At 41.8% G+C, this 18,654-nt stretch overlaps 1 protein-coding gene across 1 annotated transcript in view; it reads left to right on the top strand.

Annotated features, from left to right (window-relative positions):
- Positions 1–18,654, top strand: part of LOC121578349 (metabotropic glutamate receptor 4-like) — a 303,853-nt gene that overhangs the window by 210,548 nt on the left and 74,651 nt on the right. Inside the window, exons 4-6 of the mRNA XM_041892671.2 lie at positions 8,714–8,849; positions 9,572–9,726; positions 10,483–10,623. Coding sequence (XP_041748605.2) covers positions 8,714–8,849; positions 9,572–9,726; positions 10,483–10,623 — 432 coding nt within the window. The remainder of the gene's footprint in view (positions 1–8,713; positions 8,850–9,571; positions 9,727–10,482; positions 10,624–18,654) is intronic.

Below are 18,654 nucleotides of genomic sequence, written 5' to 3' on the forward strand. Positions count from 1 at the left end.
AAGCATTATGACAACTTTACTACTAAAGCCCATAGAAACACATTGAATAACATACATAAATAGCAAAAGGGACAGTCAAAAAATTAATAATAAGAAGTGTAAGGGTTGGTATGAGGTGTGACCCAGGTGCGGTGCAGGATAGGCAGTAGGCAGAGATGGTGAAACAAGGATCTTTAATGGTGGTCCCGAAGCCAGGATACAAAACAACGGACTTAACACAATAAAAGAAAGGTGGAGCAAAGCATAGAGAAACTAGCAGAGAAAACTGAGCAAGGGAACACAGGGAAGTGAGGGCATAAATACAAAGGTGAACAGGTAGACACAGGTGACACCAATAAGATAATGATTAGGCCAGACTGTTAGTAAGGAGGTGCCTAAGGTTGTCGGAGGATGACACCTAGTGGGTCGCTCCGGAACTGCGACCCCCTCCTGTAACAGATCAGCATCATCAGTCAGCCATCATTAGCATTAGGTAGATAAACAATGACATTTTACTTTCTCATTGCAGTACACTTACAACAAATATAGCTTGTGAAATACACACAACCTTTTGTAAAATGTGCACAGAGGCTCCAAGACTTGTATCCAGCACTTAATTTCAGGACTCTCAAATGAAATAAGCAGTAAGAGGACCCAGCCAGAGTAATGTTTTCTTCAAAACACATACCAGTAAATGCATCCCCCAAAAAATTCCAAACTAAGACCAACACATCCATAATGAAAATATTGCTCTATTATATTCCAGCATTTGAAAAAATGATATTGTCCCTTTGAATTATTTTCATATTTTGCTTCTTTGGTGCAAATTTGGTTTGGTGCAGCACTTAAGAACATCATAGGGTAGGTGGAATGTTCCATTTTTTGAAGGAAAATCCTTAATCTTAGGGCTGTGTTTTTGTATTATGCATACTGTACAGCACAAGCCATACAAATGTTTACACACTTCAGATTATACAGTATATTAGTAATCTTATCGAAGTTGAAGAGAACAATTATTTTTCTTCAAAAGAAAATCTAAAAAATATTTGAAACGAAATTGCTGCAACATCTCCAGATTGAGTGTTGCTTCTAAATGGCTTTTTCCACAGCCAAAACACTAAATAGAACCAGTGGCTTGTATTCATGGATGTCAAGGTAAGCCAGGCTTCCCCAAAAAATTTAACAAGAAAAAAAGAACATATCATGTCTCTCTGTGATTCATCATTTTCCTTCAATTTGCAAGAGGCTGAATGTATTTCACCAGAGAAAGCATTCAAGCGAGTGAAACAACGCCCATCTGTTTCTGTATGTATAGCCTGTCTATCTGATGCTGTCTGGTCAAAAAGAGTGTGATATTGTTGCCGCCCGTAGCATTGAATGTAAGGGAAGCCAGCAAGAATTTGGCCTCCCTTGATAAAACATTATACATTAATAGCCAATTTGTGTTAAGCTAAACTGAGTGAGCTCAACTGTGAATGGTCCTGGTGCACCCAAAAAAAGTGTCAAGGGAAGCCAGTTTGGATTTGGCTTCACACCAATCACATCACATCACATCAAAAGCCAAACGTCACTGACAGAAAAAAAACCTGAATTGTTGCATCACATTGTGTTTTTGTCCTCCGTTGGCTAGCTAGTTAGCTAGCTAAAATTGTCCCTTTCCTAAATTAACCAGGAATGAGATAGGGATTTGGACTTGTGTTGTTTCTCAATTCTCCGTACTGGCCAATGATTATAATGGTGATTCTGATCCAACCATAAATTCATACATTGTGCCTCTGGCCTGAGAGGTTGGGAGTTAAATATGTAGCTAGAGGTAGTTGGCTAATGTTAACTAGCTGGCTAATCGTTGCCCATTAAGTTAGGCAAGTGAGCAAGCATTTTAGCCAGGTAGCCTAGGACAACAAAAACTAAAAGTGTGTATTGTATGACAGAGTCGTAGACAGTTTTGGCAAAATGAAAGAGAAGAGGATGGCATTGGCATTTCTCTACAAGTAGGATGAGTCAACATGTTTTTTTCTAATTACGCATACACACACACACACACACACACATGGAGAAATCAGTCGCATGGACAGCCACATGATATTTAGCTTAAGTTGATTGGTCAAAATTGTTTTTGGTTGTCACTGTATTAGACTAAGCATAGGTGATTTGAAGAGGTTGATATGGTGCTGGAATAATGGAGGCAGCTCCTGTTTTCTTCACGACTTGCAGTAACTCTCCGGTGTTCTGAATCAATAGTTGTTTAGTAGTCCGAAAATGTCAGAAACATGAACTTGATTGACCATGCTGTAGGTCATTTAACTTTTTGTTACATGCAATATGCTTTGTGGACTCCACCGGACAGATGTTGCTTTCCGGTTTTGTGATGAAACAAAGGTGTGGTTGAATTTATTCTGCCACTGTGTCTTCTTATTGTCTCTGCCTTAGGCCAATATATCACGGTGGCGAGGCATATGAACTAACAGGATATACGAAATTATCACAACACTGTTACAGGAGGGGGTTGCAGTTCCGGAGCGACCCACTAGGTGTCATCCTCCGACAACCATAGGCACCTCCTCACTCACAGTCGGGACTAATTATCTGCCTATTGGTGTCACCTGTGGCTATCTGATTCACCTGTGTATTTATGCCCTCACTTCCCTGTGTTCCCTTGCTCAGTTTTCTCTGCTAGTTCCTTGATGTCAAGCAGTACGTATCAGTGTCGGATCACGTGACGGAGTTACAGGTACTCGAGAAGTGTTCTCCCTGTGTCATTGTGTTTTTCCAGTCAGAATTAGTATTTCGTATTGTTTGTTGTCAGCCTGTTTTTTGGAGACCTATGTGCTCCTCATTTGTTTTCGTGTATAGTCCGTTGTTTTGTATCCTGGCTTTTGGACCACCAGTAAAGATCCTTGTTTCACCATCCTTGCCTACTGCCTCACACCAACCCTTACAAACACATAGGTTGTAATATGACTGTTTTTCCCTAGCATGGCTTCCTGAGTGATTTTACCCACTCACTTCTACTGAGGAGAACAGATTCACAAAGAAGATATTTATGTATGCCTTCAATCGTCAGGTGCTGCAATTTTTCCATTCCAGCTCTTTTCACAGTGTTTTTATGCAGTCTTTTAATGCATATCTCTTCTGTATTCATTATGTATAGCACAATGTTTGATTAGAATTTGTACTACTCCGCGTAATGAATGGCCAGAATGTTGTGTGCCTATTTGTTGTGGTCCTATTTTGTCTGTATCTCCACATGTGTGATTTCAGAACTCTGTTATCTGGCGGGCCTGGCAACTTAAGGGCTTGGATATTCCTCCTCTGAAGCCACTCTGCTCCTAGGCAACAGGTCTCCCCAATATTGGGAAATTATGCTTGTGGCATGTCAGTTATAGGGGGTAAAGAGGCTGGGGGTTCAGCATTGTCTTGTGTTAAGAGGTTTTCCGTTGCAACTGCATTTTCCTTCCCGCTCAACTGAAATCCTTCTCATTAGATGTCCATAAACAGTAATAATTGTGAGTTGTAAAGCAAACATGAGGAACGGTTGGTTTGAGCCCAGACCATTTGAATAATGAGTATTGGCTTTCCCTGCATCAAACAAGCTGTCTGCTATCAACTGTATTCCAAACCTGAATCATAACCTGAGTGGCGCAGTGGTCTAAGGCACTGCATCGCAGTGCTAACTGTGTCACTAGAGATCCTGGTTCGAATCCAGGCTCTGTCGCAGCCGGCCGCGACCGGGAGACTCATGGGCGGCGCACAATTGGCCCAGCGTCGTCCAGGGTAGGGGAGGGAATGGCCGGCCGGGATGTAGCTCAGTTGATAGAGCATGGCGTTTGCAACGCCAGGGTTGTGGGTTCGATTCCCACGGGGGGCCAGTATAAAAAAATATGTATTCACTAACTGTAAGTCGCTCTGGATAAGAGCGTCTGCTAAATGACTAAAATGTAAATGTAAATGTATAATAAATTACACTTCATAGATTTTTTTCTAGATACTGTATGTCTAGAGAGAAAACAGCAAATAGAGAAAAAACAGCTGAATTCATAAACAAATTCCTTTGAATGTTAATACAATATTTTACCATAGGGAAACTAAAAGCACACGCAGTCCAAAGGTAGAAGAAGAACATGTATTTTGTATTATTTTGGTTCTGACCCAGACAGTGAATGTGATTTGCCTAGCACCGTTCCATTGGTCCAGCAAGGCCCACTACTTCCTGACTACGGGCAGACACCCTGTCCTTCTGGATGACCCCGTATCCACAGTGACATATGAAGGCAGTGGAGCGACGTACCAGAGCTCTAGGATCCCACTGTCAGGCAGTCTCCTCCACATGGCACCCCAGTCCATTTCCTCTGCCTTTTAATTAACACCAGTAGAAGGTAAAGGTGGTGCCTTTTTCTGGAAGGACACGTCAAACCTATGCAAAACCCTTTCCCAGGGAGGGGCATTTACAGGCTGTCCAGATTTAACTAGCATGGGTTGTTCTATTCTCTCACATAATACAGTTTATAAATGACTCAAACCCCTAAATGCTTGGCTCTCAATCTACAGAACAAACAAGCATACCTGGCAGTTCCTGAGACATGTTTACGCACAAAGAAAACACCTAGACTTGAGCTCAACAAGGAAACATTGTATTGCGCTGCATTAATGACCTGGGTTTCCATGGTGACCCAAATAAGAGAGCTATCAGCTCAGCTTGCTTGAAATAAGGTAGTCAAAGGGAGCTGTGCTTGATACATAGTCAGCTACATGTGAGTTGTGTTTGGCTCTAAACATGCAGCTAGTTTTCTACTACCTTTTTTCATTATTGTTGGAGAATAGTTAAGCATAGTTTTATGTCAAGCCTGAGGTGAGACTGAAGTAAATGGCAGACTTACAATCTGCTTGTCTCTAAGTTATTCAAAATATAGCAGACATTGTATATATACTGTCCACTATTAAAATAAAGCTGCTATCTAGCACCTAAAAGGGTTATTCGGCTTTACCCATACGACAACCCTTTTTGGTTCCAGGTAGAACCCTTTTTGGTTCCAGGTAGAACCATTTTGGGTTCCAGGTAGAACCCTTTCCACAGAGGGTTCTACATGGATCCCAAAAGAGTTCTACCTGAAAGCAAAAATTGTTCTACCTGGAACCAAAAAGGGTTGTCGTATGGGTAAAGCCGAATAACCCTTTTGGAACCCTATTTAAAAAAAAAAAAGACTGTAAAAAAACGGCAACAAATATAATCAAACAACAAAGGCTTGTTGTGCACATAGATTGCGTATTACTGCACAGGGGTCAGGCAGTCTGCCCAAGGCAGCTCTGCCTTGTTGAAGTTTGAGTGAGGTCAGGAGGAAGTCAACTGTTTGAAACCTCTGCCCTCAACTCAGCTTGGTCCCTTTATGCAGGAGATTCTGGTCAGTTTAATTTAAGGTTCAGAATAACCTTCCAGGTACAGTTGTCTATGTGATCTACAGTACGCTACCCCAGCGTGTAAAGTAACATCATAGGCTTACACGAGGCCACAATAATATGCTCTGAATCACCGATATCGACATTTTGATACAACATCAATATAGCAGTGCAAGTGGTTCAATTGGGAATTTGTGGTGCACCTAATCCAATGCAGATCCCAAGCATTTATAAACCACAACACCATATATCTATTGTTATGATATTATGCTAATAACAGGGAGTGATTCAAGGGCATCTGCGGTTATGTCCAAAAATATATAGTTAACTGGTAATTAGTTTTTGTTTTGGGTGGCTAATTGTTTACATGAAATGAACAGACATATGTTTTGCTAATCATTTTTGTGAAATTAAGCACATTCATTTATTACTGTATCAAAACAATATTGTTAAATACTGTATAATGCAGGCAAAACATGTATTCAGCCTGAGCAGGGAGGAGAGTTAATGGAATATGTGGTATTAACATCACAACAAACACTCACTGACTCAATGACTACTTGTGGAGTGAGCCAAACACTGCTTGAGGGGAGAACACAATGGCATGATGCATGGTCAGAATCTAAAGTGGCTCAAGAGGATCAAGTAGGCAATGATATGAATGACCACACAACCGACTACTTATTCAAATGTATCAGTCCACCCATCCAAAAGGTGAGAATGTAGAATGTTTAATCCCTCTGTGAAGCTGCACAAGCTAAATGCCCACAAATAGGGGTTCTACTAAGCCGTTTGGAATTGTTTTAAGAAGGTCATACCAAGGATAATGAAGAACAAATGATTTGATGAAAAATTGAATTTGGCCTTACTGCTATTAGCCCATATAAACGCATTGAATAAAATATTCACTACATGGAACAACAGATAGTCCCCTCCAACAAAATCTAAAAGCAGTTTGTTCTGACAGATATAAGAAAGATCAAGAAACATTTTCTTTTTAAATGGACATGTATTTAACCCCTTATTTTTGGTACTAAACAATCTCCATATATACTTCATTAAAAAAAAATCAGCTGGTACCTTTTGACCTTCAGACGAGCCTTGTGAGTCCTGTGGGCATCCTAGAGCAAAACAACCAACATGTACCTGTTCGTGAGAGTCTCACCTTTCCACAGTGTGTGGCCCAAACTGTCCGGACGCAACAGACAGAAGTTGGCAGATCGACTGTACCGACTTCAGACGAGTCCCGAAATGGAGAACACCACAGTGTTTGTGAGAGTCTCATCTTTCCATACACGGGTTATAATAGTTTGTAGGCCAAACCGTTCGGACGCTACAGACAATTTTGTGAGAAGACCGATTTTCGGGACGTTTTTCTCATGATCTGACAAACACTGCTCTAGCTCTGTCACCTTTCAGCTCTAGCTCTGTCACCTTTCAGCTCTAGCTCTGTTACCTTTCATCGCAGAAATGGAAGTGTGACATTGGCGGATGTGGTGGATTGAGACACATCCAATGTTAATAATATCTCAAGCTTAAACTGACAGAATTTTATGGGGGCTGCGGAAATCGACTCTAGTTAATCAAAATATCAGAGAAAATGTCCAGGTGCCCCTTTAAGGGTGGGAGGTTACCATGGTAACGGGGCCACTCGAGTCCTGTCACTTGTGTGTGAGATTTGGGATCTGACTAGGGTGTCTCTTTGCTATCAGTTGAAGTAGCAGACTCAAACTAACGTTGAAAAACAACCGAGCTTGTGAAATAAATAGCCAGGAAACACGATGACAAAGTCTCACTTTGTAGACTTTTGAGTAAATTAGACCAACTTTATGCCAGTGCGCAGTGCCTCCAAAAATGTATCTATCAGCACTTCACTCAGTGAGCTCAGCTCCTTTGCCAGGCAGTGTTGCTGCGCGAGGTGGGATATAGGATTAGTATATATTTGTGCAATTAACAGCTATGAAACAAAACAGCAGAAATACTTTGAAAACAGCTACTGCAGCATTTTTCTACCTCAAACTCGCATATGTGCTTATACTTGACTTTTGACAATTTTTATTCATGAATGTAATGCTCGCACCATAGAGCCCTGTAAATTGACCACCCACCAACATGGCTAGTGAAATAGATATTCTTACCCACCAAGGTTGGTGGCACCTTAATTGGGGAGGACGGGCTCATGGCAATGGCTGGAGCGGAATGAGTGGAAAGGTATCAAATACTGTACATCAAACACACAGTTTCCATGTGTTTGATACCATTCCATTCGCTCCGTTCTAGCCATTATTATGAGCTGTCCTTCCCTCAGCAGTCTCTTATTTCAAGCAGTCTCTGCAGTTCAAACAACAACAAAGGCAACCCCACCACTGTTTTGGTAAACAACTGAGGCTGGTGAAATGTAACCACTCTCAAATTCATAGACAGAGCTATGGATGTAAGGACTGACCATTCATGAGATCAAAATTATATAGTTCTAACCATGTTTTGATTCCAATCTCTCTTTCAAAAAGCAGGTGGAAAAGGTAACTCAAATAACCAAATTCAAACTGGCTAATTTCTCATACAGAATTGTTTGACTACAGAGGCAACAAAAGAGCTTCCCATGTCTGGAACACAATGCGTTTAGACACACGCAACGGTGCCACCTACCACACTTTCACACATAACCTAAAGACATGGCTAAAGAACAATCAGGTGTGTCAACACAATCTCTAGCTGTGTAAAGGCGCTTTCCAAGTTGTCTGTTGTCTTCTTTTTGTGTTATTGCTCTGTCTTCGTTGCATAGTGTTGCTTGTCATATGTTGTTCTATATGTGCTTATTGTCTGTCATTTTATGAGTTTTTAATAACCTGCCCAGGGACTGTGGTCGAAAATTTGTCGGCTGGCGAAATCCTGCACTTTTACTAAAATGTTTATTAATGTGCACTGTCCTTGTCAAAATAAACTGAATAAAGTAAAGGCTATACAGTGTTTGTTTACAATCACATTGTTTACAAACAATGTAGTGAAACACGCTTATATTTTGGGTCCTGATGGGGTTATATAGTTGAACTAAGCTCTTGAGGCATTTATAAGTTATATTCTTCAAGAATTAATGTCTATATATCATTAATTTAAAAGTCAAAAAATGGATGTTGCAAATGCAGATTGCCCCCTTAATAGTGAAGCCAAAGGATTCATGCTTAGTCACAAACCTCAGAGAAGGATGTTGTTGAGAGCTCTGCGCTTATTGGTGATCTACTGATAGCTCAAGTTGAGCATCTGTAAAATGTGAAAACCTTCCAATCCTGGACATAACCTGCCACTCAACTGCTGTGTGTTTCCTCTCTCTCTGTTGTAGGAGGTGTGTGTATCTCTCAGTCGGTCAAGATTCCCCGTGAGCCAAAACCGGGAGAGTTTGGCAAGGTCATCCGCCGACTAAGAGAAAACCCAAATGCAAGGGTGGTCATCATTTTCGCCAATGAGGATGATATTAGGTAAGGGTATTATTATCATAGCATTGTCACGTTGAATATGAAAAATAATAAAATAAAATAAAATCATCTTAAGAAACACGCAGCATGAAAGATTATTATTTAAAGGGAGAAGAAGAGTCAATCGGCAGGAATAAAAAGCTTTATTGAAATTATGCATTGTATAATTACTTTAAAATGTTCTTGGTCAAGCGCTATCATGATTCTCCCTATTAGACTCTCTGTCGGTAACTCATGTTAATATGCTTCCTTATTTTATCTTAGTGGCAACAGGATACATTTGGAAATGATTTTCATCGTTTAGCCCTCTGTTGTCCTGATATTAGTCAATGTTACCTGCCGCTGTGCAATCAGCTTCGGATGACTAATGTAGCCTTCAATAAGCCTGATTTAGCAAACTCAAGTGACGAACGAAAAAGCTGGAGAAAATATTTGTATATATTGTTAACATTTATTCGTAGAAAATGAGGATGATTTCTCTGGGTACACAACACACCAGACCATACACATCACTTTGTTTATAGTGCAGACCAGCCAGACCAATACAACATCATTCAAATTAGTTTGTACCTTCAAGTTGAATCATGAACGCTGTGTACTACAGTTTATCAGTGACTGTTGTGTAGTTCTTATGCAGTACTACCCAAATAGTTAGCTCATAGAAAGTGTTACCAAAATATAAAATACATTATTGGTAGCTAAATGTGTTTATACACTTGTACCAGGCGGCTACTCCAAGCAGCCAAGAAGGCCAACCAGACTGGCCATTTCATCTGGGTGGGCTCAGACAGCTGGGGCTCAAAGATATCGCCAGTGTTACACCAAGAAGAGATGGCAGAGGGAGCTGTCACCATCCTGCCCAAACGCCAGTCCATCAGAGGTGAGGGTGAACAGAGAAATGTTCTAGGCTGCTTTGATCAACTTTAAGATTGTCCGATTAATTGATTGATTGATTGATTGGTAGATCTCATGTAGCTTTAGCTGAATGTACAAAAATAAAGTGATTGCGATAAGTAAGGCCATTGTAGATTATATTACAGAATATTGGAAAACATTACATTTTGTTTACAAACTTAGACATGGATCAGTAGTGTGTTATTGTGCCAGCAGCTATTCCCCCTCACATAGAGATATCTCTGGTAAAGCTATAATCCTTAATTGAAACAATAACAAAGCAACTCCCTGCCCCTGTTTCGCTAAAAAGCTGAGGGATTGGCTGGAGAAATGTAACCACTCTCAAATTCATAGACAGAGCTATGGATGCAAGGAATGACCATCCATGATATCAAATGTATAGTTTAACCATGTTTTGTGGCTACAGAGTGTTTGTTTAGATTGAAATTGTTTAGAAACAGTGGATTAAAACAAGTTATATTTTGGGTTCTGATGGGGTACGACAGTTGAACTGAGCTCATAAGGCATTTATGAGTTATATTTTTTAAGAATCAATGGGTAAATATACATTTATAAGTCAAGAGATTGGTACTGTACTGTAGCAACTAAGGACTCTACCTTTAAGTATCAACAGATCGTGTTCCTGTTAACACAGAACACTTCCAAGCCCTGATAAGTTGTTGTAAAAGATAAGGCATTTACTGTCCTGTTCAATGACAATGATCTGATCGATCTCTTCCAGGGTTTGATCGTTACTTCATCAGCCGCACACTGGAGAACAACAGGAGAAATATCTGGTTTGCTGAGTTCTGGGAGAACAACTTCGCCTGCAAGCTGAGCCGACACGCTTTGAAGAAAGGGTCCGGGCTGAAGAAATGCACAAGTAGGACAATTCTCCTTTCCTTTCTGACCATTGCAGCTTTACTGATCTCAACTACCATTGGCAAAGTGTTATGTTTCACAGGTAGGGACAGGAAAAGCCTGTGCTTATCCTAGAACATAACAGATTTGGCCCATGGCTTACGATACATGACAAAAATGTGTATACCAGTTAAAGCTAGAGAGGTACGACAATAGCTAGATTCAAAATGTATCTCCTTGTGATGAGGTATTACTAGAGTAGTAGCAGGTCTGCATGGTTAAAAATCTCCACCTCCAGGCTCACTGCCATATGCAATCCAGCTGTGTCCTGGAGTATTCTGTCTTCGTGTCCCAGATATTGTTTGATCATCACAAATTCACCCCAGCCTTTCAATCTTGACTTGGAGCTAAACACCTTCTCTCTAGCTGCTCTACGAATCTATCTGTACATGAGAGAAGACATGTAGGCTAGTAGTATAATGATGGTTTGAAACACAGTTAACAGCAAAATGCAAATATTGTCTTGTTATTCCCTATTGGTTTAACATCAAATGATGCCTGTTGCGATTGCAGTTGTCAAATTTTTATATTTTCTTATGTGAGAAACTTGCCTTCATGGTGGTGCAATAATACCAATCACCGTGTCAAAGTGTGGAAACAACACTTAGAAAATACAGAACAACAAAAATCATAGAATAGGCATTCACATGTAGCAAATGGACATCCTCAAAATTCATGAAGCAAGCATAATTCATAGTCATGTTGTAATTGGCTTTCAATAAAAGTACATTGTAATTGTGTGTTTGTTTAATCACACTGCTCCATGGAATAGCAACCAAGTTCTCATAATATACTACAAAACTGGCAAAAGCTGCACTAACAGCAGAATTTCCTCCCTTTTTGTTCTTTATTGTGTGGGTTTTAGGTCCTTAGGCTAGCACTTCTGTCTTAATGGGAGTGCAGCAAGGCATCCAACTGAAAACTACAAGTTGATTAGAGGCCATCTCTCTTCAAATACACCAGTAATACAAAAATGAACAATTAAAAACGGTGTGGGGTCAGTAACTGGAGACATGTCTTCGGTCTCTATTGGGAAAAAGATTGCAAAACAAGATTTCAACAGATCAATGTTGTCCGTCTATACAGAAGACCTGTCACATCCTCGCAGTGCCACTGTCTACTGCACCACTCTTTCATGGATGAACTGGCTCTGTGTTAATAACCAATCTGAGAGAAGAAAAACCACTGTCAGAAAGCCAAGGGTATAGCTATATGTCTATAGATTCCCACAAAAGAATTGACTCATATGATGACAAGTTAGCAATTAGCTGAATGATCTGAGTAGAGGTTGGAGAAATTGGACCTGGAGGATGAAGAGTTGGGGGACTGAGACATCATCAGCTCATTGACTCATCAACTCATCCATGCATGATCGTAACACACTGAGATAGATTGGTCTCAATGCATTCTGGCACAGCTGCTCTGGACTAATGTGTTATTTTTTGGCACTTCTTGACATCCAAATTGCTCTTTGTGGCTGAAGCCTTGGCCAATCTAAATGCTTGAACTCATATGGACGACATATCAAGACAGTTGGAAGCTCGGCCTTTTCTTTAAAAATGAACAATACGCTTGGAAAGGGGAGACGTCATAGAATGTCAAAAAGTAAACATTGTTGGAGACACCTAGCAGTTTTGGAGACACTGTGGTGTTTGCTAGCAAATACATTTTCTGAACTTCACGGTAAATAAGTGAATTATTTCGCCTCACAGTTAGCGCAGGATGATTATCCGGCTAGCTAAAATTGCTTACAGTTAGTTAGAAATCGCGTTTCTGCTACACTATTCTGCTAGCTACAGTAGCACTACCGTGTCAATAATGTCCTGTGTGGCTCAGTTGGTAGAGCATGGGGCTTGCAATACCAGTGTTGTGGGTTCAATTCACACGGGGGACCAGTACGCAAAAGTACGAAAATGTATGCACTCACTACTGTACGTCGCTCTGTATAAGAGCGTCTGCTAAATTACTAAAATGTATACTGAACAAAAATATACATGCAACAATTTCAAAAATTTTACTGAGGAACAGTTCATATAAGGAAATCAGTCAATGGAAATAAATGCATTTGACCCTAATCTATGGATTTCACATGACTGGGCAGGGGTGCAGCCATGGGTGTGACTGGGAGGGCATTGGCCCACCAACTTGGGAGCCAGGCCCACCCACTTTCCCCACAAAAGGGCTTTATTACAGACAGAAATAGTCCTCAGTTTCATCAGCTGTCCGGTTGGCTGGTCTCAGACGATCCCGCAGGTGAAGAAGCTGGATGTGGAGGGCTGACGTGATTACACTTGGTCTGCGGTTGTGAGGCCGGTTGGACATACTGACAAATTCTCTAAAACGATGTTAGAGGTGGTTTATGGTAGAGAAATTAACATTCAATTATCTGGCAACAGCTCTGGTGGACATTCCTGCAGTCAGCATGCCAATTGCACGCTCTCTCAAAACTTGAGACATCTGTGTCATTGTGTTGTGTGACAAAACTGCGGATAGTGGGCTTTTATTGTCCCCAGCTCAAAGTGCACCTGTGTAATGATCATGCTGTTTAATCAGCGTCTTGATATGCCATACCTATCAGTAGAAATGTTCACTAACATGGATGTAAACAAATTTGTGCACAACATTTTAGAGAAATAAGCTTTTTGTGCGTATGGAACAATTCTGTGATCTTTTATTTCAGCTCATGGAACATGGGACCGCACTTTGCATGTTGCGTTTATATTTTTTTGTTCAATATAAATGTAATAACCTATCTCCAAAAATGACGAGGTGTCTCCAGTTGTGTTTATATTTTCCCATTGTGACGTGCATCCACGCCTATCTACTCTTTATGCGTACTGTACAGGACTAATGAACGAATAAGGACAAATACACACATCTAACTTGTTCAGGTGCTGAATAGAAAAGCAAATTAAAAATAATGAATGAATGACAGAACAGGGCTGCGGTAAGCTGAGAGGAAATGGAGGAAAACTACACTGAACAAAAATGTAAACGCAACATGCGATAATTTCAAAGATTTTACTGAGTTACAGTTCATACAGTGGTGTAAAGTACTTAAGTAAAAATACCTTAAAGTACTACTTAAATTTTTTTGGGGGGTATCTGTACCTTACTTTTTTTTGGACAACTTTTACAAGAAAATGGTCCAATTCACGCACTTATCAAGAGAATATCGCTGGGGATCCCTACTGCCTTTGATCTGGTGGACTCACTAAACACACATGCTTTGTTTGTAAATTATGTCTGAGTGTTGACGTGTGCCCCTGGCTATCGGTAAAAAAATTAAAATAAGAATATGGTGCCGTCTGGTTTGCTTAATATAAGTAATTTGAAATTATTTATACTTTTAATTTTGATACTTAAGTATATTTTAGCAATTACATTTACTTTTGATAGTTAAGGATATTTAAAACCAAATACTTTTAGACTTTTACTCAAGAAGTATTTTACTGGGTGACTTTCACTTTAACTTGAGTAATTTTTATTAAGGTATCTTTACTTTTACTCAAGTATGACAATTGGGTTATTTTTCCACCACTGAGTTCATATAAGGAAATCCGTCAATTTAAATAATATCATTAGGCCCTAATCTATGGATTTCACATGGGAATACAGATATGAACCTGTTGGTCACAGATAAAAAGAAAAGTAGGGCGTGTATCAGAAAACCAGTCAGTATCTGGTGTGACCACCATTAGCCTCATGCAGGGCGACACATCTCCTTCGCATAGAGTTGATCAGGCTGTTGATTGTGGCCTGTGGAACGTTGTCCCACTCCTCTTCAATGGCTGTGTGAAGTTGCTGGATATTGGCGGGAACTGGAACACGCTGTCGTACACTTCGATCCAGAGCATCCCAAACATGCTCAATGGTTGACATGTCTGGTGAGTATGCAGGCCATGGAAGAACTGGGACATTTTCAGCTTTCAGGAATTGTGTACAGATCCTTGCGACATGGGGCTGTGCACTGTCATGCTGAAACATGAGGTGACGGTGGCAGATGAATGACACAACAATGGGCCTCAGGATCTCATCACAGCATCTCTGTGCTTTCAAATTGCCATCGATAAAATGCTATTGTGTAAACAAATTTGTGCACAACATTTTAGAGAAATAAGCTTTTTGTACGTATGGAACCTTTCTGGGATCTTTTATTTCAGCTCATGAAACATGGGACTACATGTTGCATTTATATTTTATTTTTGTATATATTTCTGGAGAACCTATCAACCTTCCACTCCCTCCTCTCTACCCTCTAGCCTTTGCCTCCAACCCTGGGATTCTCTTTGCCACCTTCTACTCCCTCTGTAATCCTCCACATCCTCCCCCTCCCTTCTCCCTCTCTAGAGGACGACTTTGTCAACCACTTTGAAAAGAAGGTTGACGAAATCCGCTTCTCATTCACTCAGCCTATTGAGTCCACTGGTCCCACTCACACAGAACTACTCTACGCCTGGACCCCTTTGTCCCCTCTCTCTCCAGATGAAATCATGTGACTAGTGATGTCTGGCCGCCCGACAACCTGCCCCCTTGACACCATCCTCTCATCCCTTCTCCAGACCATCTTTGGAGACCTTCTCCCATTCCTCACTTCCCTCATCAACTCATCCCTGACCACTGGCTGCATTCCCTCTGACTTCAAGATGGCCAGAGTATCTTCCCTCCTCAAGAAACCAACACACAACCCCTTAGACGCCAAAAACGACAGAACGGTATTCTTTCTTTCTTTTCTTTCCAAAACACTTGAGCGTGCTGTCTCTGACTAACTCTCTCGTTATCTCTCTCAGAACGATCATCTTGACCCTAACCAGTCTCGCTGCAAGACAGGTCACTCAACCGAGACCGCTCTCCTCTGTGTCACGGAGGCTCTCCACACTGCCAAAGCAGACTCACTCTCCTCTGTTCTCAACCTCCTAGATATATCAGCTGCCTTCAACACGATGAACCCTCAGATCCTCCTCTCCACCCTCTCAGGCCTGGGCATCTCAGGCTCTGCACACTCTCAGGCTCTGCACCACGTGCTCCCACTACTGGTGTCTCCCAGGGCTCGGTTCTAGGCCCTCTCCTTTTCACTCTTTACAACAAGTCACTCGGCTCCGTCATATCCTCACATGGTCTCTCCTATCATTGCTATGCGGATTACACTCAACTACTTTTCTCATTTTCCCCTTCTGACACCCAGGTGGCAACACGCATCTCTGCATTTCAGCTTGAATGTCAGCCCATCACCTCAAGCTCAACTTCGACAATATAGAGCTGCTCTTCCTCTCTGGGAAGACCTGCCCGCTCCAAGTCCTCTCCTTCATGGTCAACAACTCAACTTTGTCCCCCTCCCAGAGTGCAAATAACCTTTGTGTTACCCTGGACAACACCCTGTCATTCTTTGCAAACATCAAAGCAGTGACTCGCTCCTGCAGGTTCATGCTCTACAAAATCCGTAGAGTACGACCTCTCCTCACTCAGGTCCTAATCCAGGCACTTGTCATCTCCCATCTGGACTACTTCAACTCTATGTTGGCTGGGTTCCCCGCTTGTGCCATCAAACCCCTGCAACTTATCCAGAATGCTGCATCCCACCTGGTGTTCAACCTTCCCAAGTTCTCCTATGTCATCACGATCCTCCGCACACTCCACTGGCTTCCAGATGAAGCTCACATCCACTACAAGACCATGGTGCTTGCCTACGAGGCAGCAAGGGGAACTGCCCCTCCCTATGTTCAGGCTATGCTAGAACCCTACATCCCAACCCGAGAACTCTGTTCTGCCGCATCTGGTCTCTTGGCCGTCGAACCCCTACTGAAGGTCAGCTCCTTCTCAGCCCAGTCAAAGCTCTTCTCTGTCCTGGCACCCCAGTGATGGAACCAGCTTCCCCCTGCCCATCTTCCGAAAACTTCTGAAACCTTACCTCTTCAAAGATTATCTTAAATAAGACATCTCAGTCAGTCTTATCCACCCCCCCCCCCAAAAAAAAAATAATAATGTTTTTTAATAAATAAATTGCACTTGTCTTTTCATACTAGCACTAACTTTGCTGATAGCTTCTTTATTGAGGAAAACATTTACTTACTACGACTGTGATATGTGGTTGTCTCATCTAGCTAAAAGTGTCTGCTAAATGACTAAAATGTAAATTCTAGAATGACCCTGTACCTATTGCTTGGGGTGGGGGAAGGCTAAAATGGCTAAATATGCGATGGAGAATCCTGTTCAGACAAAGATGAAGCTCTGATGAAGGGCTTTGACATGTGAAGAGGCTGTGCAGGATTGATTTGAGTGACAGTGTGAGTTGAATACAAGGTCACAGCTCTGTTTGCTGAAAATATGATGCAGTGTTGTTTTTCTAAGGCTGTGTGGAAGTTTGTTGACGTAGCAGAAAGTCGGAAAGTTCTTTGGCTTTGCAATCCACTCTCCCTTTTCTCGGAGGGAAGGATGCCACTCAGGAAGCACGTTTCAGGGCCACATGCAATTCTCCAGGGGTCCCTGGTGGTGCTGGCGAAGGCTTTGTACCTCCCTTCAAGCGGACCACATGAGCTGTGGGTGAGGAATAATCAATGTCCTGAGAGGGCTCTGTGTGTTCACAGTGATCAAAGAGAGAGCGAGTGTGTGAGTGGATTGGAGACAGAGAGAGACTAGTCTTGTATCTGTGAATGACTGAGATACACAGCTGATATTGATTAAGGTGGAGATGAGCAGGAAGGTAGAATGGGGCCCAGCTTCCTCTCCTGGGGTTTGATGCTTCCAGCTAATTCATACAGGGGAGAACAGCATGCAGCAGAGCACCACAGACACAATGGGTGAATCTTTTCTCCATTATCATGTCATATTACCATAATGAAAAGAGTAATGGATTTAATGTACCAAACTGATGTGTGTCTAATGAACAGTTTGTAAAATGTTTAGATCATCCTGTTTTATCCATTTGTTTCAGCTTGGCGGTTTTGAGTTGGAAAGGTCAGGACATTGGGAATGTTCCATGATGGGCATCAACCAAAACATCCTACGTATTCCCTAAGGCACACATAGGGAGATGTTCTCATGTGAAGGAATGGATGACGATTGGCTATGGATGAAGTCCAAGTTCTCTGGACGATGAAGGGAAACATGGTCTATGGCCAAACCCAAGCATGCAGAGTTTAACGGGGTCAGAGCCAACCCACTCTGTTGCAAACTCCCTTCTGTGGCACCCTTGTAGAGGGAGACACCCTCGCTGTGCTGATACTCCTAATCTGAATGGATTTCTCTGAAGCCAGAGAGCCAGCCTCGGGTGTGCGTGGGCGTGCTCCGACTCAGCAATGAGATGAGAGAGGCCTTGCTAGGAAAGAGAGAGGCAATACCAAGTGTGTGTGTGTGTGGGCCGCCATGCCTTAGCCTGAGAGAGATATATCACTCCCTCGCTCGCTCCCGGGCTGCCCCACAGCCCAACCGTGTCAGCCAAACCGTGACAATATTTGTCTGTCCAATCTGGGTGCCTGTGGCGCTCAATTACCACAGTCGTAACCTGGTTCGTTAATTCATGTGACTTGTGAAAGTATTTACCCCCCTTGGCATTTTTCCTATTTTGTTGCCTTACAACCTGGAATTAAAATGGATTTTTTGGGGGTTTGTATGATTTGATTTACACAACATGCCTACCACTTTGAAGATGCAAAATATTTTTTGTTTGTGTAACAAACATGAAATAAGACAATGCATAACTATTCACCCCCCTTTTGCAGCAATTACAGCTGCAAGTCTCTTGGGGTATATCTCTATAAGCTTGACACATCTAGCTACTGGGATTTTTGCCCATTCTTCAAGGCAAAACTGCTCCAGCTCCTTCAAGTTGGATGGGTTCCACTGGTGTACAGCAGTCTTTAAGTCATACCACAGATTCTCAATTGGATTGAGGTCTGGGCATTGACTAGGCCATTCCAATATATTTAAATGTTTCCCCTTAAACCACTTGAGTGTTGCTTTAGCAGTATGCTTAGGGTCATTTTCCTGCTGGAAG

The sequence above is a fragment of the Coregonus clupeaformis genome, chromosome 12 (assembly GCF_020615455.1).
Source record: "Coregonus clupeaformis isolate EN_2021a chromosome 12, ASM2061545v1, whole genome shotgun sequence".
NCBI lineage: Eukaryota > Metazoa > Chordata > Actinopteri > Salmoniformes > Salmonidae > Coregonus > Coregonus clupeaformis.